Below are 25994 nucleotides of genomic sequence, written 5' to 3'. Positions count from 1 at the left end.
TTTAACCATGCATTTACAAAAGTGTTCTCTCTTTTTTTTTTTGGTAGGAACAAAAAATGTTCCTGAATACATTTTTTAGGTGAAAGGTCTAGAAAAAAAAAGTTCTTGAATACATGCTTACTTTGCATGAAAAACAAGAAATGTCATTCCTTAAAAAGAATATTCCGTTCCCACTATTCTCAATTTTCATTCCATATGCTTAAAACACAGCTTGTTCTTGAGTCTTGATGGCATCTACACTTGTATCTTGTAGTATCAGCCAGGCTTAAAAACAGTGGAATGGCACAATTTCTTGAATATTCTAAGCCAATTTGTCATGATTCCAATGTTGGATACAACCTATGTTAGTTGGTGGCATAAATTCAAACTAATGGCAAGTTGGTGGTGTCCACTGCTTTCATGTTTAAAAGGAGACAGCTAAAGCACTTCATTAAACACGTTACGCAATTTTTTTCTCTTGCTTGCAAAATAAATGGTGCTGTGTCATTTGATAGACTAATCTCTTTATTATGATCCTATAGACTAAATATTTCCTATTTTTCTTACACTGGTTGATCAAAAGTTTTTAAACAAAGGCGTTGCAACTAGTTAGTTGATATACAAACAAATTAACTCCAACAAGGTTTATTTGAGACATGGCAAATAAAAACCAGTAGGAAAAAAGGCATTGCCTCTCTAATAATCATGGTATCTTTTTTTATTTTGTCTTCTGAGAAAAATAGTCAAAGTACCATTTAAATAACCGATTGTTCTTACTTCTAGAAATCCTTTCAGGCATGATAGTGTACTTTTCAAGTAGATCACCTCATGGAAATGTAGAGGTGAAAATTGGGCTAGATGAATATGGATTTAACATGCACCTATAGGCTGGATTTGGATCCCATATCAAGAGATGTACTTTGAACCATGTTAAATGTGATTCTACAAATCAACCCTGACATAGACAGTTCCTAAACCTAACTCCATTCAAACTTCTAGACCTTGCATGTTAAACAAACTTATATGTCGAGAATGGACAAAGACATATAACCAAGTTCCCTAAGATCATGCAAGTCATCATGGGAGCCACCGCCGCCCAACTATATCAAGGTCAATTTTGATGGTACCATGAAAAGGAGAGATGCTATTGGAGGAGCAGAATTTGTAATAAGAAGTGCTAATGGTACTCTTTTAGTAGCTGACATGTGTCAAGGTTTTAGATACTACTATATCATTGGTGGAATTACGAGCTGCATGAGAAGGATTGATTTTGGCTATGCAGAGGTTGAATGTTTCTCACATTTATCTAGAGAGAGATTCATTGACAGTGGTTATAGATGGTTTTTTGATCCATCTTCTGATGATGTCGATGTTCATCTACTTTTATATGATTGCTGGTAGATGATGTGTGATTTGCCTTTTATTGAGATTGTTGATAGTGATTATAGATGGTTTTCTGATTCACCTTCTGATGATGTTGGTGTCCATCCACTTTTAATGATTGCTGGCAGATGATGTGTACTTTGCCCTTTATTGAGATTTTTCATATCTACAGAAGGCTAATAGTACTGCATATTGGATGACGAGCTATGTGGCTAACCATACTGTATTACATTATGAAATTTTTCTACACATCTTTTGCAGCTTTCTTTTTAATATTTTATTTTTTGATTTTTATGAATGTATTTATACTTATTTTAAATAATTAATTTATATGTTCTATCAAAAAAAAAAGGATCATGCAAGTCACTCTAACATCAGCATCATTTGTATACATCCTCAAATCTCCTGATATAACATTTCCCTAATAAGCCGATAAATTATTCTTTTCTCTTGAATCAATCATCTCTGTCTCATTATCTCTTATGCTATCAAATGCTAATGCAAGTCATAGTTTACATTACAATTATTTCGATCATAACAGCGATCCAATTTTCTCTATTGAAATAACAATTTTAGGTACATCTACTTGAAATTACCAGCTTAGTTCATGAAATTGCCTCCAGATCTCTAGCTCTCGCAAATTTGTCATAGTAGCACTCTTATAGGAACAAGATTCCCATGTTTTATAGGAAAAAAACTTATATGAGACATGAAAATATGCCTTTAAGCTTTTAGATAAAATATGTTATAATTTTTTTCTTTATTAGGGGCAAAACTTTTTTTAAAAGATAGATACTCAACTACATATAAGTCATTCTATAATTTGCCACTTTTTCATGGTTAACTAAATATATAAAATTATTTTTTAAAAAAGTATATATTGATGCATCAGCTTTTCAGAAAAAAAATATATTTTAGGGAGAATTTTTTTTTTCTCAAACAAAATGAGTCCTTTGGGTGAGGAAAGCATTGCAATGCATCCAAAGCATGAACTAATTAAAGTCGATGATATGTGTCACACTCTTATTTGCGGCAAGGCTATGCTATGTTTTTCTCACATAGCAAACTCTCCACGTTGTTCTACTTTGAAAGCTGATCATAAAGCGAGATAGAGAGTGGGTGGCGCGTTAGGTGGCCGCTATTCCGAGCGAAGGCAACGCCTTGGCCGCCGAGCCGTGCCCATACACCCAAATATTCGGTGTAAACTAGCTTCCACACGGAAAGACGGGCCCCACCAAAACCAAATCCCATCGCCGATCGGGTCCTGCGGTGGGCCCCACTTCCGATATTGCGACGCAGACTCTCGCCGTCGACGTGACGAGCCGGTCAACCACAAGGTTGGACACCTTTACCCGGCTCTGTAGAGGTAGGCAAGGGAAGCTTTTGAAAGAAGTACAGGAGTTGGTCCCAGAAGCAACCCAATCGGACTGGGATCAATGAAGTTGGAATTAGATCAAATCCTATTGTGATGTCCCGGATCAAATTATTGATTTAGATGTCTAACTACTGGATGAAAAATGATTTATATATATATCGATGTAGTTACCACCTCTATCTGATCATATATGTGTTCCATGATTATTTATTTAATTTAGTTTGACTGGCTCTTTAAAATGGTGCAAATTTCCAATCTAGAACACATTATATACATACGTACTCCTATTGGCTTTAATGATATAGAATACATTAGTTTCTCATGTTGAGATAATGGTGTCCTTGATGGGATATTTCTATCATAGGGAGAGCACCAGTGGCAAAAGGGTGAACTTTCCTCTAGCAAAAGAAAGGTGATGATTTTTTTTGTTATTGACTAAGACGTGTATGGAATCCAACTCTAGTTAAACAAAGCCTAAAGCCAAGATCAATTCTAAGTAGCATGTAGCTAGAACTCATAATGACTATGGTTATACTTTGGGTACATTAATAAATTACGCTACCGTAACTCTTATGACTTCATCTTTGCTCCTCTTATTGTAAAAGTGTAGCTGTTTTGAAGGGGGAGCACACTGTTTCTCATAATCATAGTATTTTGCTTCTAAACATGTTTTGTTAACTAAACATTATCATATTCCGCATGGCCATGTTGGAACTTGCGAGTTCTATATCTTTAGTCTACAATACGTCAATACGGCCAAATACATCCCACCTACCCATGAAAGACACCATGCTCAATAATCACGTACCCTAGTCGTTACTACTCTTTAAACATGACTCTAGTAGAAGCATACAAGATTACTTCACAAGGGCAAATAAATATTTTTGGTCGGTGTCCAGAAAAAATAACATTATCGTTCTTTGCTGTGATCAGCCAAGATGTAAGGATCCATTTGAATACATTTGGTACACCATCTTACTGGTGTAAGTTTAGACTCATGACCAGTATTAGCTAGTGTCATCAATATTAAAAATCCGGGGTGGGACTGTTGAAGCCTCATACTATTACTTTAATTAGGTTCATGTAAATATTTCCAGTCTTTGGACCAGCCCTGCCATGTATCGCCATCATAGCAGTTATGGATCCTAAAACCTGGAGGAGAGAACGGATAGCTAAGAGTTGTGGCCGCCCCTTTGGTAGGCATGGAGTCTTTCCAAAGGTATTCCCATCGATTATAGACTTAAAAAACTAGTAAAGCTTATAAGAATATTAGACAAAATGGACCTACTCCTACGCACTCCAATGTCCAACCAAGCCGCCCCTCAAAACTTTATTTAAGGACCCTCCTAACCTCTCATATCAAATGTGCAACTCCCTCTCGCCATCTCACAACCTCTCTTCTTTTTGAACAAGCTCCAAAATGGCTGGCTACACTTCTATAGCCTTGGGTGCTCTTCTCCTCCTGAGTTGTGCTGCATGGGGCTCGGCCACCGTCTACACCGTTGGCGGTTCATCGGGCTGGAACACGGGCATCAATTACACTGATTGGACCAGCGGCAAGACCTTCACCGTTGGTGATAGCCTCTGTTAGTCTCTGTGGCCTTTTTCTCTAACTTTACGTTTTGTAATACTTGCCAGATATCTGACTAAAACCAAAAGATGCTTGTGTATGGGCTTCATAAGTATTTTAGGTTCCAGCTTTCCTCTTATAGGTAACACTTGTTCTAACAAAGTTAGTGTTTCATGAAACGACATATGGAGGCATCTTGATACAATTCACAATAATGGATTTATGCTCTAGACTTTTCCCTCTTTTTCTGAGTATTTTCTTCATTAGTAGTGCCCCATAACCAACTTTAAAAAGAACTGGAATAAAGCTGATCATGAACATTTTGCATTCACATATAGCATGCATATCAAATTTAAGCTCATATATATATATATATATATATATATATATATATATATATATATATATATATATATATATATATATATATTATGTTAACCAAATCTCATCCAGTCCACTCTGCTGGCTACTGCAGTGTTCAACTATGCGACCGGGGCTCACACCGTGACCGAGGTGAACTCGGGCGACTACGATTCCTGCTCATCGAGCAACGCCATCAGCAGCGAGACCAATGGGCCAACAACTATCCAACTCAAGACGACGGGCACACGCTACTACATCTGCTCCATATCCGGTCACTGCGGCCTTGGAATGAAGGTCGCAGTCACCGTCGGATCGTCCGGCTCGCCTTCCACACCCCCCCCTCCATCCACCTCCACACCCAGCCCACCCTCCTCTACCACCAACGGCAACCACTCCAGCGCTCCAGGCCTTGCGCCGGCCTCGGCGGTGGCGTCGCTCGCCGGATTGGTGGTGCTACTCTTCTAGGCCTGGCCAGGGTGGAGACAGTGCTCTTATACTCTATTGAGTCATTTCTTGTATGCTAGGTGGCTAGATCATTGTGCTGGGAGAATGCTTTTGCAGCGTGGTTGGTTACTTATGTATTAATTGTCTTGAACTTAGCTTTATTTGAGTGTGATTGGCTGTTACAAATTGGAATATCTGGCATGATGGTTTAAGGGATATTATTCTGGTTGATATGTTTTTATTTTGTTGCTTTGGGTGTTTTAAAGGGATTAGGTAGTTGATGATGTATGGATGGATGGTACCTTTCGCATAAAGAACTAAACATGGTCTTCTTATAAACAATTCAATCTAGGGAAGGTGGGACTTGGGAGTAGGAAGATAGCACATGAAGTTGGTGAAAAGAGGCTAAGCGAATTTGTTGAATATTATCATTTCAGTGTCCTCTTTCAGGTTTCATACCAAATCATGCAGAAAATGTGATTCAGAGAGAGGAAGAGACCTAAAAAAACAAACAGATCCCATACCATGCTTGGGCTGCATTGCAGAGTGCTGTGGAGCCTTCGATAGCCATCTGGATGACCGTCAAACAAGGCAGTCTATGAGCACATACTATGTTATATATAGCCTGCATTATTTGATAGCCATCCATTTTCTAATGGCAGCAACCATCAAAGGCAGCATAGTATTCTGCGGCGCAGCCCGCACACTGCAGTGGATGGTGATCCAGAGAAAAAACAGGGCAAGAGAGAGAGAGAGAGCCTCATTGACTCTTACATAAAGAAATAGAGAGGGGTTTATTGGAATGGGAATTTGGAGAAATTTAGTTGAAGTATCACCAGAGATAGAAGTAAAACACACACACACACACATATATATATATATGGGGAAAATTATCCATCGCTACTATAATTTACTCAGGTTCAAATTTCCACTATGTTTGAACATGACAGATCATTGGGATGCAACTCAAGCATGGAATGCAATTGCCAAACATTTAATAAAATATGGTAACTGAAGTTGTCACTGCCGATAGCATCACAATCAAATCAATTTTTTTTTGGTAAAACAATCAAATCATGTTTAATAAGATATTTTCTATTGGAAAAAAACCTATGCAGACCAAATTAGTCATAAAGCTGATTTTCTTATGACATGGGACCCCTTAGATCTCCCAAATCTTGCACCAACTCCCTTTGTGGATAGAATTGGGTGTTCATCACTTCAGCTACCAAAAGGAAGCATCTCTAATGTAAACAATTCCTAAGGTGGGAAGATGTTCAGGATACACCTTGAATAATCTGGTAAGAGATCAAGTTTCCAAAGTCTACTGGCAAATAACGTTGACAAAATTAACATTGGCATTTTTTTCCTGATTTTCAATGATGGAAGTTTCATCTGGTGAGGATGCTAGGCTCATACCGAGGTGAGATTCCAATAAGAATGCCTCATCAAGGTCTTAAATGGTTGACCGGATCACACTTGATTATGAGAAAAGTTAAAACACCGATGCATCATATTTTGAAACATGTCACAATGCAGGAATTGAAGGTATCATTTGATATGGACAAGATGAACTTATCTTAATAATCCTCAAATCTATTTATGCTTCTAATATTTTGATAGCAAGAGGCAAAGTTGTGTAAAGGGGCCTTAATCAGATATCTCATGGAGTCTGATCCCCAAAGCCTCATGGCGTGCACCAAGAGACAAGAGAGACATGGCTTGGTGCATGCCATGGTAAACCTGAGATAGGCATAGCCAACAAAAAAGGAGATTATCTCAAAGATAACCTTGGAGTAGATTAGTTAACAAATAATGCAAATAAATAGTTCTGTTACAAGTCTTGACAAGGACTATATATGTCCATATATATATATATATATATATGTCCCAAACCTTGCACTAGCTAATGAATAGCCTTTGAGTTTTTTAATGAAAAATAAAAGACATCCATGAGTAAAATTGAAAAATTCCAGCAGCCTCTTGGAAAGAAAGGAAAAGAAAGAAGGTAGATGACAAGTGGAAAACAGATGAAATTGATGTCCTTCTTTGACCAAATGGGAAAAATATGCATGAAATGGGAAAAGCAACATCAGTAGATAAGCAAAAGGCCTAGAGCAGGGTGAAGCAGCTTGTAGGATAAAGTCACATTACCAACCACACTATTGTTTTTTCTTCTTGTTGACCATGATTCCCAATGTCTTGTTCTATTTTGATGTTACTTCCTATGTTAAGATGATAAGGACCCACATTTAAGGTGATGGCTCAACTAACCTGCTCAAACTGATCTTAAGTCTAAGTAAGAGAAACAGAGCTTGTTTGACATGTACATGGAGACTTAACCTTTAAGTCTGATTAGGTTTGTTGCGCCATTGAATTCAAAGCGTTTCTTAGAAAAAGAAATGGGAGTAATTGGCATAGCGCTGTAAGGTGAAAGGTGACTGAATACTAAGGTGCTATCTGGTTGAGGTATTCGTGGTCCATAAAAATGTTAGATAAATTTTTCCATGATCGAGACTTGGAAGTCTAACAAGCTTTTTTTTTTTTTTGGATTTTGATTTTGTGACCCCTTGGACCATCTATTTTAAGTACTGAAATGGAGGCTGTTTTGACACTGATCACACCAAAAAGTCTCTCATTCAGAGAGCTTGTCGCTGGTGCCGTTCATGTGTGGGACCTAGCATATTTACATGGCAAATACTAAAAAAGCCAGTGGAATGACTTGTGACTAGTAATAGGATCATGTCTTTATCTCCTTAATTTTGAATACTAATTTTGCTAACTCTTGATGATCTCTTGATGATGAAAAAATTGCATCATGTTGTAGCAGGTTCTTGAGAGTGTTTGTATGCCCTATGTTATATCCTCTTTCAGGGTTGACTTCAAACTTTCTAGTTCGATGTTTTTTGTAAATTTAGCTCTAATGACGTATGGAACCAACACTGGAACTCAGATGTGCAGAGGTCATTTATGAATTTTTATCTTCCTCAATATTTAATTCTTTGTGTAATAAAATGTTTTCGCGTATGGAGATGAGGCTGCTCAAGATGGTTGAATGATTAAATAGGGGCATTTTCTGAGCTAAAGATAAGACAATTTGAAATTTAAAATGCTGGGTTCTTCAGCCACAGTGGTAGCTTTCAACAAGGCAAAAAAGCTGTATCTGAATTGCTGCGAATTTGCCATTCAATTGCAACAAGAAGATAAAAGCTAAAGTTTCACACACTCGAATTCATGTCGCAGGTAGACTAGCCTAATGAAGTACTTGAAAATCTGATCATTTTAAATGTTAATGAGAAGGACAGCTATCTACAGAAATTTGCAGCCCAATATAAGTTATGAAGAGTATAGATTTTGATTATTTTGAAATCCATGCAAACAGTTGTTAGTTCTACTCTTCCGTTTAAAGCATATTGTTGTCGCGCTCTGAACCCGCCATCTGGGTTAGTCACATGACACGGCCGCATACATTCTAGAGTAAGACCCAGAGAATATGCAAAGCTTGAAAGATTTAACACAACCCCATTATATGAGAACAATAATGACCTCAATTCATAACAAATAACAAATTTGTTGTGAGAACCCGTGTAGGCGTGTGTTTAGTCGCACATCAGTTATTCGCTGGGTAGATTTTGTGTACTTATACAGGATTAAGGAATCCAAATAATATCTTCCGGCTAGCCATTTTAGGTGAGGTCTTGGGTTGTTACAAATGGTATCAGAGCGGACCTGATTCATAACCAATGTGGATTAGGGGACACTGCAGCACAAATCTATTGGGGCTGACCACGGGCCAATCGTGGTGTTTGTGATTAGATTTGAATAGATATGAACCCTTAGCCTGACGAGGACGTCAGGACTTGAACGGGGGGAGTATATGAGAATTCGTGCGGGCGTGTGTTTAGTCTCACATCGGTTATTCACTGGGTAGATCTTGGGTACTTATACAGGATTAAGGAACCCAAATAATACATTCCGGCTAGCCATTTTGGATGAGGTCCTGGGTTGTTACACTTGTACATAATTAAATTCATTCATTCAACAGAAAGCAATGATGCTCTATTTATTTATCCCTTCCACATGTGATCTCAACCATAACTAAGTACTATACAACCTGCAACTCTGGAAAAAAAAATACAAGAAAGGATATGAGCTTTTCCAGCATAATAACAATCCTGAATCGCTACACCATAAGTATAGAAAAATAATCAAATAAATAATACTAGATACAATGAATATCATATCAATACTTGGAAAGCTTATACAAACAATACGCATATAAGCCCTCATTATCATCTTATCAAAGAAACACACACACACACACATATATATATATATATATATATCAAATTTAACCAATTGTTCAACAATAATTTTCTATATCATATCATCCATTTTTTATTAACTTGGTTTGCAGGTTTCATAGCAATATTTTTTTCTAACTTTGGACTAACCTAGATCATGACCCAATGCAGGACTGACAAAATCCCACACGTAAGTCCGTGGATGTTATTCCACACATAAGCTCGTAGAGGCTATCCCATGCGTAAGCTCATAGATGCTATCCTACGCGTAAGCCCATGAAGGCTATCTCATGTATAAGCTCGTAGAGGCCATTCCACGCATAAGCTTGTAGAGGCTATTCCATATATAAGCTCGTAAAAGCTATCTCATGACAAGGTTAGTCCAAATCATATCTTATCCGTCTGATTTATATATTACTTTTGCCAAATTAATTTCTACTTACATAATTCATTCTCTCGATTTCAGGATATAATTGTTCACATAATCATACTTTCAATAACTGATACATATAATATTCATATAAATATATTCGTACAAGAAATCATATAAATCATGCCATCACATATCAAATCAAATTTATCGATGTAAAATTTACATTGCAAATTCAATAGTACAAATCAATAACACGTATATATAATCATAATCCTTATTTCTATTATAATCCAACACAGCTACAATGCTACTAATTTACACCTCTGTTAGAAATTGCGGTGCCAAGAATCCAGCTCAACCATTTTCTGTCTTGCGAATCGTTCCCGATCAATTTCTTCCCAAACCCTAAGCCCTAGGAAGCTTCCCCATCTCTATCCTGGAGGCATACTCCAGTACCAATTTCTTCAACAACTCTTCCTCGAATCTTGAGCTCAAACAAATAATCACCACCATTTTCAGAAAACTGGGCCTCCGAAATGCCCAGTCCTCCCCCTCCTCCTCCAAGCTTCTCTTTTTTTTTTCCTCCACGCCTCAGCCACTGCCGCCGCCTTCTCCCTCATGCTCTCCGACATCATGACTGACGTCCGGCACTGACCGTCGTAGGGAGCAACGATGGGCGTGAAGACGCCCTTCAGGGGGCGGTACTCCACGGAGCCGAGGCCCGTGGGGAAGACCCCTCGAAGCGGCTAGATCTGAGCTGGCGCGACGGACGACGTCGCCGGTGGGGCCTAGGGAGAGGAGGCGGCGGAGGAGCGGGAGGGGAAGGTGGTGCTGTCGGGGAGCACCGCCCAAGCGGCCTCCCTGTCGAGGGCGGCGATGACCTCGTTGATGTCCGCCCGCGCCGGGAGGTTGTAGTTCCTGTGCCACTGGAGCCCGGACAGGATCTTCGTCCGCTCCTTCTCCTCCTTTGGCCGCGGCCTCCTCACGGACCATCTGCACCCAGACTCATGGGCGGGACGCAGCGTCCGACCCACCCAATGCCCCCCCTCGGGTTACCAGCGACCACCACGGAGCTCGGCACGATCGGGGAGGTTGGCGTCGTCTTCTCCACATCCCACGATCGGTCGATCGTGGCGGACGCAGTCGGACGCTAATGGGCCTGACCTCTTCAAGCGGGCCCATTAGCCCTGTAATAGCGGGCAATTACAATTGTAGTAGGTGATATGGAGATGGTTAAGTTTCTAAATGGAGTCTCCTACAGCATTCAGAAAGTTTGCTTTTGATATTATATGTGTTGGCCATGCGGGTGTGTTTTTAGTTCCATATTGGTTACCCATTAGATAGATATTAGGTATTTATACAGAACCAATAATATTTCCGGCTAGCTTTTTTAGGTGAGGTCCTGGATTGTGACAAATGATATCAGAGCGGATTCAGCCTATAATCTATATAGACTTGGGTACACTGCAGTAGGGGCTGATTATGGTTGCAGGTTGACATATGTTTTCAACAACAATTTTTGATCTTCGACCCTTTTATCTATCTGTTTTGAATGTCAATTTGCAGCAAGGTTTGATAGAATGGTTCAATATGCCACCTTTTCAGTTATACCTTGTGTAATGTCGTATATGCTACCTTTTCAATTAAACCTTGTGTAATGTCGTATAGGATGACAACAAAATTTGTTTGCAAATTTATACATGGCAATAATAAAATTATGCAAGGTACCAATTGAGTTTCAATGTCAAACACTCGTACAAGATTCGCCATCTCAGTATTCAGTATTGGATCCCGTATTGATACCGTTCTATTGTAGTGTTGGTACGCAGTACAGTATAAGATAATAGAATGTATTAAGTGTCAGTATGATATGAAATTGCGTACAGATATAGTACGGTACCGATCAGTATGACAAACCTTGCATCTATGACTTCTATGTATATAAGAACTAATTGCCATGATGCTGAAACTGCTGGCATCTTCAGCAATCTCGGAAGCTTTCAAGCAAGCAATTAGATTCGCCTTTGAATTATGAGGGCCAATGTTTAAATTTTCGCACAACTTTGGAAGCCATCTCATGTGGCGGATATGAGAAGGAAATTCTTGAAAACTTGGCTGTTCCAAAAGATGATTAAAAAGAAACAAACAAAACAATACCACAGAATGTCGCAGCTGTACATGTTCGGGTATGAAATATAGATTTTATATGTATCTAGTTCTGTCATTCCTTTGGTTCTTGCTCGAGCCGGATGATGAAAAATTATCATGTCCGGTTCCTTCGGGGGATGGATCTATAAGAATTCACCTATCCCAATAACAAAGAAACCTGACTTGAATGATCCTGTATTAAGAGCTAAATTGGCTAAAGGAATGGGGCATAATTATTATGGAGAACCCGCATGGCCCAATGATCTTTTATATATTTTTCCAGGGGAATTCTCTAAGCAGATCGTACTTTCTCTGTCGAAGCGTTATGCCTTCGACTCCCGCTCCGACTCCGCCACCTCAGACTTTCGTTGATAGTGTAGGATACAGATATTTTATAGCTTTTCTACCTCAGAATATATCATCACTGTTCTTGAGAGATTGCTAAAGGGAGTTGTCTTGAGACTGCCTCACTGTCTTGATAAAATTGTGTCATCAAATTTTTTCACATACAACAATATATCGGACATCTTTATGCATCTATACTTACATAAATAATATCATACAAGGCAGTGCTTGTTGGGTGGGCTTTTTCCAACTTGTCTACTTGTTAATCTTTTAGGGCTAAAACTAGATTACATGCAATTGATGTAATGGTATCAATATGGCTCTTTTAAAACCCAATTGATCTTAGCAGCTGTTCTCAAGCTAACTCCAACCCTTAAATGATCACTCTCAAACTGCTAATCTCTCTCTTTTAAGGGACATCCGGTTATATACAAATGAAGGCAAGCTAGTTGAGATTGCTTTTTATTTTTTATTTGTTTATTTTTTTTTGCGTGCATACATGCATGTATGAACCAGATGGATCATTGCAACTTCGCAGTTCGGTTTCATAGCATATTTCTTTTGACTGCATAGGTTTGAAATGTGGGCATTTTTTTCTTGGAATATGCTTTTTAGGCTTTAAATTCACATTAATTTTAGGACATGGCTCTTTCATATTGGTTATTGCCCTTGTGGACTTGTGCCTAACAAATAAGGCATTCTACAATAGATGGAACTGGGGAACTGCAATCTGATGTGCAAGTAATAATTTTATTATCCAATAATAGAGAATCGCATTATTGGGAAAGAATCCCCAAAATCCAGAAATGAAAAATCTCTTGGGTGCTCTCTTTGTCTATACGCCAAAGAAGTGCTGAAAATTAAAGGCCTAGTACATAAAAAAGAAAGAAAAAGGAAGCTTTCTGAGAACCAAAGAGATTACAAAGTTTAGTGTCACGTAGCCCCCAATATATTATATGATAGCTACATGACAACACCTTGTGCATGGGAATTATTTCTTGAAACGAACTATCCTTGATCCTGCTAAGTTTTTGATTCTACTTATCACTAAATAAGTGTAATCTGTTCTCATAACAAGTAATAGATTGATTGGATTTCAAAAACAATTACTGCATAATTGATATAAGAATAAGTATCTTAATTTACATCGAACAATGTAACCTAGTAAATTGATATTGTGACTATATAAAACAAACGGAAAATAATATTAGAATTGCTAACAGCTGTACTGGTGAACGAAGATTCATAAAACTGTCCCAAAATAATTAATAAATGTTTTTGGAAGTTTTGGTAAGTACATGTTATGTAAACTAAAGAGTTATAAAACATATTAAGGTTCAAAATTAATAACTTTTAGCATATCGAAATCGCCTGCTAAATTTCTAGTACAAGATTACTAACTCAGAAAAATGCTCCAAGATTCACATTAACGCGCATGAAAAATTCTACCAGACCTAGCTTTTTTGGTGGTTTGGCAAGACAGCACTCAAACATGCCTTCTTCATGGCATCAATTGACCCACAATTTACATGAATCCGCTGGTATCATGTGGCAAAATAAAATTTCTCATGTGCACAAGAGTTACATGAATTCCCTAATGTCATGCAGTAGATTGAATTATCTCGCTCGATAATTTAGCATTCAACTATGCCTTCTATTTGGCAATGTACATGAATCCCCTAGTGTCGAAGTGGCAAAAGAAACCTTCTCATATGCATGAAAGTTTTCATGAATCCTTGTCATGCGGTTAAAAGATCTTGGTGGCTGATATCCCTAGTAAGATCTTGGGTAGGGCATATCAGGAGGGGCTGATCAATTCTATTCTAAGCTCTTAATAATCTAGTGAGTTGACCATAAGCCGCTCTAGAAAAATGGTTTTTTTTTTTTTTGTCTTTCTAGGACTTGTAAATTATTGAAGACATGTCTACAGAGAGGTGAATAGTGTAGCTGACTGAGTTATCTCCAACGCGGCTCATCACTCCGATAGTTTCATTTGGAAGAACCTCGTGTTTGCTCCTCCTTTGTGCTATCTTCTTTTTTCTGATCTTATTGATTGTACCCATATCCGTCGTGTGTGAGACGCCGTTGTATCTAAAAACAAAAAAAAAATCAAACAAACAAACAAACAAACTACTGAAAACATACTTGACACTGAGGCTAAGGTTAACCTTCGTAAGAGTTCATTGCTGTATCTGGGGGACCAGTTGAATAGAGACCAGAAAAGAAGCTGGCCAGTTGAAAAGGCTGCCTTCCTTTCTCTGGGATGTGCGCTTGCTTTGGTGAACTTTTTTCTTTATTCAAACCTTTTTGCTTTCGAGTTGGGTTAGAAGGATAGATGCTCCGAGAGGAGATTCTCTTTGGAAAGGGAGGGGTTCTGTGAAAGGTGGCCTTTTTCTAGCTGATTGGAGGTCGGTTTGGAAATCTAAGAGGAAGGATTGGGTGTCAAGCATGCGAAAGTTTTTGATGAAGCAAGGAGGGGGTCTCTACAACCAAAAATTGCTATGGCATCCACAACAGTGGAGCTGGCTCTCTCCTTACTTTGTAGTTAATAGGAGAAGTGCCGTTCTTGAGAAAATTAGGGTGTTTTTATGGCTCTTGGTTGACAACAGGCTCTCAACTTAGGACAACCTTAAAAATGAGAAAATCGAACTTTGGGGAAATAAGGGATCATTTGTTTGTAAAGTTTACTTCAGGTTCCCCGTTTCCATGTTTCCCTCCTTTTGTCCTCTCTTTTTACTCCTTTTTATTTTCCGTCTGCAATAAAATACTTCACGCATTTATCCCAATTGGATTCCTTAAAAAACAAAAAAAAAGCCAATTAAATGTAGGCAGCTGCTCTCATGTTAAATCCAGCCCTTAGCATATGTCACTTGTAGGAAACTTAAACTATGAATGCATATTTTTGTAACAAATACAAACAAAATAAAATAAATAGGTAAATAAGAATAAATTAAGAAAAAAAATTAGCTATAGAGGCACGCATGTTTTCCAAAACCAATCATTCGACGCGAAGGATTGCAACGCGTCTACCTTCTAAGATTCAATCATATATAGTAGCACCTTTGTAAGGACATACTCCTATATACAAAGTTTTGATTGAATTACTTCTAGTTGCTCTTTACCTCAAGAATGAATACGTAGTGATATTTTGCAGAGAAAAGAAAGAGAAAAATAGAAGGTTTTAAGAAAAGCGATCAAAATGAAGACCAATGAGACTGAAAGGCTTTTTACAAAGAAGCCTCGACCGTAGACAAGTGAGATAGATGAAATGAAAAAGCACAATAGCAATCAAAAAGTTGCACACTAGATTATGTTGTCTAGCCTTGTTCCCGATACGAAAAGCTTTAACTCAACTGGCACTTTAACATGTGCCTTCCCTATCCCTTATTCTGAAGCTGGCATTTTCACCCACGCTACCCGAAAGTGCAAAGAAGAAAGGAGAAATAGAAAGGCATTTTTTAGAAAAGAAAACAGAGAGAAATTTATATATCCGAATGAGAAGAGAAATCATATATTTATAAAAGAGCTTTTCTGATCAACAGATCAAAGGTAGCGACCGTCCAATAATAATGGCGGCCATTCATATGTACAAGGGCAACAATTCCAGAACACAATAGCTAGTTCTATATGAATACGAACAAAGGTATTTAGAGTGTTTTGAAACATCCAAAACACTGCATCTCTAACCATTAATTTCTCTCTTAAGGGACACAGGGCTACAAATGGAGGATTGTTTGTTGAGATTTTAAACTTTGATTGTCATAGCATTCATGTCATGTTGCCTTTGTCATCTTAACTTTGAAAAGTAGACATCATTTTTTGAATCAATCTTCTTGGAGCATGCTTGATGGGATATGAAAGGCTCTTTCCTTATGGTTATTACTCTTATGCCTAACAAATAAGACTTTGAGAGCTGCAATATGATATACAAGTAATAATCTTATTGAAAACCAGACCCACTAGTCATTAATCTTTTCAATCGATTTTAATATCCATAATTTGGAAGAGAATACCCAAGGTTCATAATTGTTGGGGGGGGGGGGGGGGGGGGGGGGGCGACCTAGCCATTTTGAGCCAAAAAAAAAGAGAAAAATCGGCATGTGTCTGGAGGAAAGAGACTCCCGATCGGAGTCCTCTTCCTCTCTTGAGATCCTCGGATAGAATCTGACTCAGAGTCGGATTTTGGTTGCGGCTGAGCCTATTTAGAGGCCCTACCGGTCCCTCTTCCACCCCTTGGAGTTGCAGCTTTGATCGGAGCACATCCCCGGAGTATTTCTTATATTTTCTTTCTGAAGCTCGGTCACCATCTACGCCGCCACCGTGTCCAAATACTGCCGGAAACCAGTTAAAGACCCGGCCCCCCTCGAGCCACCCTCTCTCTCTTTCTTCCGAATTCTTTGGAGCCTCGATGCCATCCGGTGATTATCAAATTTTGGCTGAGAAAGAGAAGCCTTGTTTTCCCCTATTTCGGAAGCCTGAGCCTTCTTCTCTTTTTCCGATTATTTTCTGCCGCCAGCGCTCGTCGTCAGGGCCTTTCTCTAGTTCCTCGTAGTGGTTAGAAGCCATGGCCGAAACTTAGGCCGTCAAGATACCGTGGATTCCACTGTTTAAGGGTCAGAACCTCTATTTTTGTTGGTTTTGGTGCTACCAGCTGCCAGTCGTTGCCGGCCGCCTATTGGTCGGCTGTAGATCCTTGACCTTGGGTATCACTTGTAGCCATCCTATTTCTTTCCTCTTCCTTGGTTAGAGAGAGAGAAACTGTGGAGTGATTGATTAAAACCCCATTTGATTTTGATGAGCTCAAAGCATTTGAGTATATCTTGTGATTACTAATGAATTCAATTGAGTGTTTCAGTGAAAATCCTGTCCAAGTGTCTCTAGATTTGGTTCATAGTATTTTGGATAAGGTAAGAAGTCTGCTGAACCAAAGTCTGAGACTCGAGTCGACTCCCGAGTATCACGAGTCGACTCCAAGCGTATCAAGTTCACTGGCACGAGCTCGAGTCGACTCCAGATCAGTACGAGTCGACTCCGACTGAGAACAGACAGAAGGACAGAAAGCTTCAATTCAGAAACTGTCAACGAGTCGACTCCCGAAGTGCGCGAGTCGACTCCAATGTTCAACGAGTCGACTCTAGGGTAGTAAGAGTCGACTCCAAGAGAAACACAAAGAAAAGTCAGAGAGCAGTTTTTGGGTCTGAGATTCGAGTCGACTCCAGTGGAACGCGAGTCGACTCCGATGGTTGGCAGGTCGACTCCAAAGAAGGTAAGAGTCGACTCTCAGAGGAACACAAGGAAAAAATCAGAGAACGATTTTCGGACTCTGAGATTCGAGTCGACTCCCGCAGTACGCGAGTCGACTCCGAGACTGAGCGACCATCAACAGACAGAAGACCATGTTACTGCCTCTGAGATTCGAGTCGACTCACAGACAGCTCGAGTCGACTCCGAGACAAGCTTCACGTCAAAAGGCAGAAGACCAACTTTCGGAAACTGAGAGCCGAGTCGACTCCAAGGAAGTTCGAGTCGACTCCAAGACTGGATGAGCCAAAAGACAGAGAATCGGGAGTTCGGGCTCTGAGATTCGAGTCGACTCCCAGGACAGTCGAGTCGACTCGAGTGGACAAAATTCAAAATTGGATCCACGGACTTCAGTGGATGAGCCGACTCCAAAATTGCCAGGTCAGCTCCAGAAGTTGGCGAGTCGACTCCAGGTCAAGACGAGTCGACTCCCAGTCAAGACGGCAACTTTAATTCAAATTTGGAACAGTTGCCGAGTCGACTCCGGAAAAGCGTGAGTCGACTCCTGCTACAGCCGAGTCGACTCCTGATCGCGCGAGTCGACTCCAACCCACCAACGGTCATATTGTCAGGCTGCGCAGAGTGTGCAGAACGGCCAGAAAAAGCAGAGTAACGGCTAGTTTCCATGGGGGTTGGCTTAAATAGCCACAGAGGACTGTAGCAAGGCAGAGAACAGATATTCCACTCCAAGCATTCAAGTTTTCAAGCTCTCCAAGTGCTCTTAAACGAAAAAGGGAAGATCTGCATTTACTGCTCCAACAACTTCTTCCCAACAATCAAAGCTTCCTCCTCCTGCATTCAAGTCGACCACTCTTTCAAGAGGAGACCGGAGTTCCAGAAGCCATACCTCTTCACCAGCTTAAAAGCGTTTGAGGGCTTCTAACTCCTTTACGATTATATTGTTTTAAATCTGCTTTTGAGAAGCTATTTTCTGTTTTCTTCTATCTCTTGTATTTACTTGATTCAATCGGGGGATTGAATCAAGGGGTTTAAGGTTGGTTGGTGAGCCAAGTTAAAACCAACGTGTGTAAGGGTTTGATTGTGAGCCCGGGAAAACAATCGGGGTTGGTTCTAGTCGGTGAGCCTGGAAAAACCGACCGAGTTCGTTGTGAGCTCGTAAAACAACAAGTTTGGTTGTGAGCTTGCAAAACAACCGGCTGTAATCCAAGGGGGTTATAGTGAAATTTCCAAGTGAGACTTGGGGAGTGGACGTAGGAGCAAGGGTTAGCTCCGAACCACTATAAAACTTTGTGTTTGTAGTGCATTGTCTCTCATCTTCTTCCCCGCACATTACTCACAGCACTAGGCTTTAATTAAATAACTTGCTATAGTTTTTAATTAATCATCCACAAAGTTTTAATTAGCCAAATTATTTTAAAAACCCAATTCACCCCCCCCCCCTCTTGGGTTGTCTATCTGGGCAACAAGTGGTATCAGAGCCAAAAACTCTTCCACTCAAGAGTTAAAAGATCAAAATGACAACCCCATTTGGATCTTCTCATATTGAGGGTCAGTCCACCCAAAGACCCCCTTTCTTCAATGGATCTGACTACTCATACTGGAAGGCTAGGATGAGAATATTCATCCAAGCCCAAGACTATGAGATGTGGTCCATTGTAGTAAATGGGCCATATATCCCATCCATTTACGTAGATGGTGTTAAGGTACCTAAACTAGAAATGGACTGGGATGAACATGACATGAGGAAGGCACAATTAAACTCTAAAGCAATGAATGTCTTCTATTGTGCCTTAGACCGTAATGAATTCAATAGGATTTCAACTTGTAATTCAGCAAAAGAAATTTGGGACAGACTTGAAGTGACCCATGAGGGCACGAATCAAGTCAAGGAATCCAAAATAAACATCTTGGTTCATAAATATGAACTATTTAAAATGGATTCAAATGAAACAATCACATCCATGTTCACTAGGTTTACTGATATTGTCAATGGTCTAAAAAGCCTTGGCAAGAACTATACTAACAGTGAGCTTGTCAGGAAAATCCTTCGGTGTCTACCGAGGTCGTGGGAAGCTAAAGTGACAGCAATCCAAGAAGCCAAGGACTTGAACAAGCTACCACTTGAGGAGCTTCTTGGATCCCTCATGACGCACGAGCTCACCATGAAACAACACAACGAGGAAGAGTCCTCCCATAAGAAAAAGGTAATAGCCCTTAAATCTACATCTTCTAACAAGGACTTGTCTTGCAGCAGCAGCAGTGAAGAAGAAGAAGATGAGGAAGATGGTGGTGAGGCTCTTCTTGTGCGCAAGTTCAAGAAATTCATCAACCACAAGAAGTCCTATCATCAAAGGAGAGGCCCCTCAAATTTCTACCGCAAAGACAAAGGTAAGGAAAGAGAAAATGAGGGGATTGGTTGTTACGAGTGCAAGAAGCCGGGTCACATAAGAGCGGAGTGCCCCTTACTGAAGAAGGGGAGTAAGTACAAGAAGAAAAAGGCACTTGTCACTACCCTATCGGACTCCGACTCATCATCCTCCTCATCAGATGATGAACAAGAAGAGAAGGCCAATTTCTGTTTCATGGCCAACGAAAACGAGGTAACTTCCGACACGCATCCTGATTTTTCTTTTGATGAACTTTATGATGCATTTAATGAATTAATGGTAGAATATAAGGCTATAAATCTTAAGAATAAAGAACTGAAAATAACTAATCAATCATACCTACATAAATACGATAAATTAGTTAAGGATAAGGATTTAATCACCAAAGAAAATATAGAACTTAAAACAAGCAACCAACTTTTAACTCAAAAGACCAACACCTTAACTAAAGAAAATGAAAAACTAACTAAGGAATTTTCAGAACTTAAAAATATAAACAAACCTTAGATAAGGATCTTACTAAAGAACTTAATGATCTAAAAGCCGAAAATCAGACACTAACTAAAGAACTTAACAAATACAAACCCTTAGTTGAAAGATTTACCTATAGTTCTGAAAAATTAAACATGATACTAAATAGTCAACGTGCAGTGTTTAATAAAGCCGGTTTAGGATATAAATCAAGGAATAAGCAAAAACTTCTTAGTAACTTCTTTGTTAAAGCTGGAGAAACAAAAACTAAGAAAATAACCTGCTTTTGTTGTGGTACAGTAGGCCATAAAGCAAATGTATGTAATTTTAGGAAAAGTAAAACTAAAAGAAAAATTAAAAGGGTATGGGTTCCAAAAGGAACCAACTTGACTAACCATGAAGGACCTAAGAAAACTTGGGTACCTAAGATGACATGATTTGCTTGTGTAGGAGTGTCTTGCAGCCAAGGTCAACAAAAATTGCTGGTATTTGGATAGTGGCTGCTCAAGGCACATGACGGGTGATAAAGACCAATTTTTCACCCTTGAAGCTAAGAAGGGAGGTGCTGTGACGTTTGGAGACAACAACCAAGGTCACATCATTGGTATTGGTAAAGTTCAAATCACCCCTTCTACTTTTATAGATAATGTTAGATATGTTGATGGTCTTAAGCATAACTTGTTAAGCATCAGTCAATTATGTGATAAAGGATATGATGTTATGTTTAAACCATCACTATGTATTATAACAAATCCTAATGATAATAGCTTAGTTTTTAAAGGGATTAGACGTGGAAATGTATATGTTGTAGACCTAGAAGATCTTGCAAAACATAACCAATGTCTAGTTGTAAATGAAACTAAAGATAATGATGCTAGTTGGTTATGGCACCGTAAGTTAGGTCATGCAAGCATGGACACAATAACTAAATTAGTTAAAAGAGACTCCGTGATAGGTTTGCCAAAATTAAAATTTGAAAAGAACAAAATATGTGAAGCATGTCAATTTGGCAAACAATCTAGGAACTCTTTTAAATCCATAAAATGTGTCTCTACCTCTAGGCCTCTAGAATTATTACACATGGACCTATTTGGTCCAACTAGAACAACAAGCCTAGGTGGAAATAAATATGGTCTAGTCATAGTAGATGATTACTCTAGGTACACATGGGTCATGTTTCTAGCACATAAGGACCAAGCATTTTCAATGTTTAAAAAGTTTCATAAGGAAGTAACAAATGCTAGAGAGTCTTCAGTCATAGCCATTAGAAGTGACCATGGTACCGAATTCGAAAATCAATTATTTGATGAATTTTGTAGTAAAAAGGGGATAACCCATAATTTTTCTGCACCTAGGACACCACAACAAAATGGAGTTGTGGAAAGGAAGAATAGAACTCTAGAGGAAATGGCTAGAACGATGTTATGTGAAAGTAACCTCTCTAAGTACTTTTGGGGAGAAGCCATTAATACTTCTTGCCATATATTAAATAGAGTTTTATTAAGACCCATTATAAAGAAAACACCTTATGAACTGTGGAAAAACAGAAAACCAAAAGTTAACTATTTTCATGTTTTTGGATGTAGGTGTTTTGTACATAATAATGGGAAAGATAATCTAGGGAAATTTGATCCTAAATCTGATGAAGGAATATTCCTAGGTTATTCTACAACTAGTAAAGCCTATAGAATCTTTAATAAAAGAACCCTAGTTATAGAAGAATCTATACATGTTGTTTTTGATGACTCTAGTGACATCTCATCTAGTAAGAAGGTTAATTTTGATGATGATATTGAAATACTTGAAGAAAAGATAGATGAGATGGGATTACAAGATGATAATCAAAAGTTGATTGAAGGAGAATCGTCAAACCAAGAGCCTATAGTGGATCATGGGCTAGCTAAAGCTTGGAGGTATGCTCACGGGCATCCTAAGGAACTAATTCTAGATGATCCATCACAACCGGTTAGGACTAGAGCATCCCTTAGGAATTTGAATAATCATCTAGCTTTTGTTTCACACTTTGAGCCCAAACATATAGAAGAAGCCGAAAATGATGTAAATTGGATAAATGCAATGCAAGAAGAACTAAATCAATTTACTAGAAACAAGGTTTGGGATCTAGTGGAGAGACCTTCTGAATATCCAATTATAGGTACTAAATGGATATATAAAAATAAGCTAGATGAAAATGGAATTGTTATAAGGAATAAGGCTAGACTAGTAGCAAAGGGTTATAATCAAGAAGAAGGCATAGATTTTGATGAAACCTTTGCTCCCGTAGCTAGACTTGAGGCAATTAGACTTCTATTAGCATATGCATGCTCTAAGGACTTCAAACTATATCAAATGGATGTAAAGAGTGCTTTTCTAAATGGGTTTATTAATGAGGAGGTGTATGTAGAACAACCTCCTGGTTTTGAAAATCATCAATACCCTAATCATGTGTATAAACTGAACAAAGCACTTTATGGACTAAAACAAGCACATAGAGCATGGTATGAGAGACTTAGTAAATTCCTATTAGAACATGAATTCTCTAGGAGAAATGTAGATACAACATTATTTCTGAAAAAGAAAAATAAGGATATGTTATTAGTACAGATTTATGTTGATGATATCATTTTCGGTGCTACTAACAATCGCCTCTGCGAGGAATTTGCTGATTTGATGCAGAGTGAGTTTGAGATGAGCATGATGGGAGAGCTGAACTACTTCCTCGGGCTTCAAATCAAACAATCTGAAGGAGGCATCTTCATCAATCAAGCAATATATATCAAGGAGATGCTCAAGAAGTTTGATATGGAGGGAAACAAGTCAATCAGCACCCCCATGAGCTCATCATGTAAGTTAAACCAAGATGAATCAGGTAAATCTGTAAATCAAAAACTTTATAGAGGTATGATAGGTTCTTTACTGTATCTTACTGCAAGTAGGCCTGATATTATGTTTAGTGTGTGCATGTGTACTAGATATCAGGCTAATCCTAAAGAATCACACCTAGCTGCAGTTAAGAGAATCTTTAAATACTTAATTGGAACTAAGAATATAGGGCTGTGGTACTCTAAAGAATCTAGCCTAAACTTAATAGGGTACACAGATTCAGACTTCGCTGGATGTAAGCTTGATAGAAAAAGTACCAGCGGGTCCTGTCAATTTCTAGGAGAAAACCTAATCTCATGGTTTAGCAAGAAACAAAACTCGGTTGCATTATCCACTGCAGAAGCTGAATATGTTGCAGCCGGGAGTTGTTGTGCTCAAATCTTATGGATTAAACAACAATTAGAAGATTATGGCATTAAACAAGATAAAATCCCCATTAATTGTGATAACACAAGTGCCATAAATCTCACTAAAAATCCAATTCAACACTCAAGAACTAAACACATTGAGATAAGACATCACTTCATAAGAGATCATGTATTGAATGGTGATGTGTCACTCCAATTTGTGTGTACTGATAATCAATTAGCAGACATTTTTACAAAACCCCTAAGTGAAGAGAGGTTTAGTGTGCTTAGAAGGGGATTAGGAGTGATTGATCCATCCTAGTGGGGTTTTTCACTAGATTAATTGATTTTGATGATTAGAATGAGGTTAAAATAGAGTTTCTATGCAGTGATCATCAAATCAGTCCTTAATTAGGTGATTTTCCCTCTTTTGGCACGATTATGGCATGGTTTTTAGGTGCGTGCCAAGGTTAGAGACGACTCGAGTAAGTTTCAGAGCCGGCTCCTAAGGGGGAGTCGACTCGCGCATTTGCGGGAGTCGACTCGCAAAGTTGGCACACCGTCGGGAGTCGACTCGCGCATATTCTGGAGTCGACTCGAGGTCGAGTCGACTCGCGACTCAGGGGAGTCGACTCGCAGTCGGGATCCGACTTTTTAACCCTAGGTTTGTCGTTTCGCAAACACTTTTCCTCAAGCCGCCACTGTTCACAAAGCCCTAGAGCCGACTCCTAGGTCATCCCCGATCGTCTCCAAGCCCTTTTCCCGTCGATTTTTTGCCGGACATTGAGTTTCCGTCCGTTCCTAGGTCATTTCCAGTCCGTCCCGAGCTTCCTCTGTCGGTCCTTCACCGTCCTCTAGGTATTTTTCTTCCCGTTTAGGTCAAGATGCCTCGTAAGACCGTCGTTAGGAAGAGGTCCCGTCCCGAGGCCGGTCCCGAGCGGCGCTCCAAGGCGCGGCACGATCCCGCGAGGCAACCACCTCCGGATCGTTCCCCGCCTAGGGTAGTTCTCGTTAGGCCGTTGGCCGGGAAGGCCGTCACCTCCGGGAGGTTTGTCGATTTCGACTATCTCTCCCGGGAGGGGTTCACCATAGGCGATAGGCTTAGAGCCCAGGGCCTAGAGTACTTCCTCACCTTGGACCTTCCCACCTATCCTGGCCTAGTTCAAGAGTTTTACAGTACCGTCCATCGGGGAGATGGAGGTATCGAGGGCACGGTAGTAGGTGTCCCGTTGCGTGTCACAGAGGACCTCATTGCCCATATCCTTCACCTTCCATTAGTAGGGGTGGCTCCCGCACACCCTGAGGATAGAGTTGCGGCCCTTACGGTCGTCTTAGGGCATCCACCTCAGTCCCCCCTAGATGAGGTATCTGCTAGCTCACTTCCTATTGAAGTGAGAATCCTTTTGAGCATTCTGTCCAGGTCCATCTTCCCTAAGACAGGGAGATTTGATTTTGTGAATGAGAGGGACTTAGCTATTATGTCTTATATCCTTCAGGACACCCCGATCAACTTCCCAAAGCTCATTTATAGGTATATGTGTGAGCCCCTAGATAGACCTAGGCTCTCACTCCCATACGGGATGTTATTCACTCTTCTTTTTAGGCAGTACGAGATTCCCATTCCTGAGAGGGAACCCTCTCGTGCCTTGCGATGGACTGATCGCTTATGTACGGGGACTATGCACAGGATGGGGTTTCGAAAGAGAGAAGGGATCTGGGTTAGGAAGTCCACTCTCACTGCTCAGACCACCAGACCATCACCCAGTCCTGAGCCAGATTCAGACTACCCAGACCTTCCAGACCATCCAGACCTCCCATCCACTCCTCCTGCTCCTACCACCTCTGCCGGACCTTCCTCCTCAGTTCCACCATCTATGGAGGTCCGTATTGATACAGAGCAGCTCCGGGAGCTGCGGCAGGAGATCGTCCGAGATCTGAGGGATGAGCTGCTTCGGGAGCTCCGAGGTGCGGTGCCTGCCCCCACTCCTGCACCCGTATCTTCTCAGTTGGTCCCTTCCTTGACAGCCGTGACTGACATGACGGCTCATGTACGGGAAGAGATCTACAATGTCCGGAGTTTGGTCCAGGCCCAGTTCCACAGCATGAGTGAGGTCACGAGCTCCACTCGACAGATGCGAGAGGAGATAGGTCGTGACATGCACACCACCACCGAGGGGGCCGAGCGCTTGGCGAATGTACTCATCGACAAGCTGGACGCACTTCAGACATCGGTGACTGGGCTTCAGGCGTCGGTGACAGAGCTCTCCACTATACATAGCAGAGCCACCACGTCTATTATCACGCAGCTCGGACATGTGACAGATGCAGTCACCCTCCTCATGGAGCAGAGCCGATTGAGA

At 40.0% G+C, this 25994-nt stretch overlaps 1 protein-coding gene across 1 annotated transcript; it reads left to right on the top strand.

Annotated features, from left to right (window-relative positions):
• The first annotated feature begins 4084 nt into the window (after positions 1-4084).
• On the top strand, positions 4085-5355 carry LOC103698117 (mavicyanin-like). Its single transcript, XM_008780092.4, has 2 exons — positions 4085-4323; positions 4783-5355. The coding sequence occupies exons 1-2, from the start codon at positions 4158-4160 to the stop codon at positions 5133-5135; spliced, it is 519 nt and encodes a 172-aa protein (XP_008778314.2). The 5' UTR covers positions 4085-4157; the 3' UTR covers positions 5136-5355.
• The last annotated feature ends 20639 nt before the right edge of the window (positions 5356-25994 follow it).

This window comes from Phoenix dactylifera, unplaced genomic scaffold (genome assembly GCF_009389715.1).
Source record: "Phoenix dactylifera cultivar Barhee BC4 unplaced genomic scaffold, palm_55x_up_171113_PBpolish2nd_filt_p 000153F, whole genome shotgun sequence".
Lineage (NCBI taxonomy): Eukaryota > Viridiplantae > Streptophyta > Magnoliopsida > Arecales > Arecaceae > Phoenix > Phoenix dactylifera.
The sequence above is the reverse complement of the archived record's forward strand: the minus strand, read 5'-3'. Positions and strand labels throughout refer to the sequence as shown.

Excerpts from the sequence above, each read along its gene's own strand:
- LOC103698117 (XM_008780092.4), top strand. The coding sequence starts at position 4,158 with ATGGCTGGCTACACTTCTATAGCCTTGGGTGCTCTTCTCCTCCTGAGT. Across the intron at positions 4,324-4,782 it reads CACCGTTGGTGATAGCCTCT|TGTTCAACTATGCGACCGGG; the intron begins GTTAGTCTCTGT and ends TGGCTACTGCAG.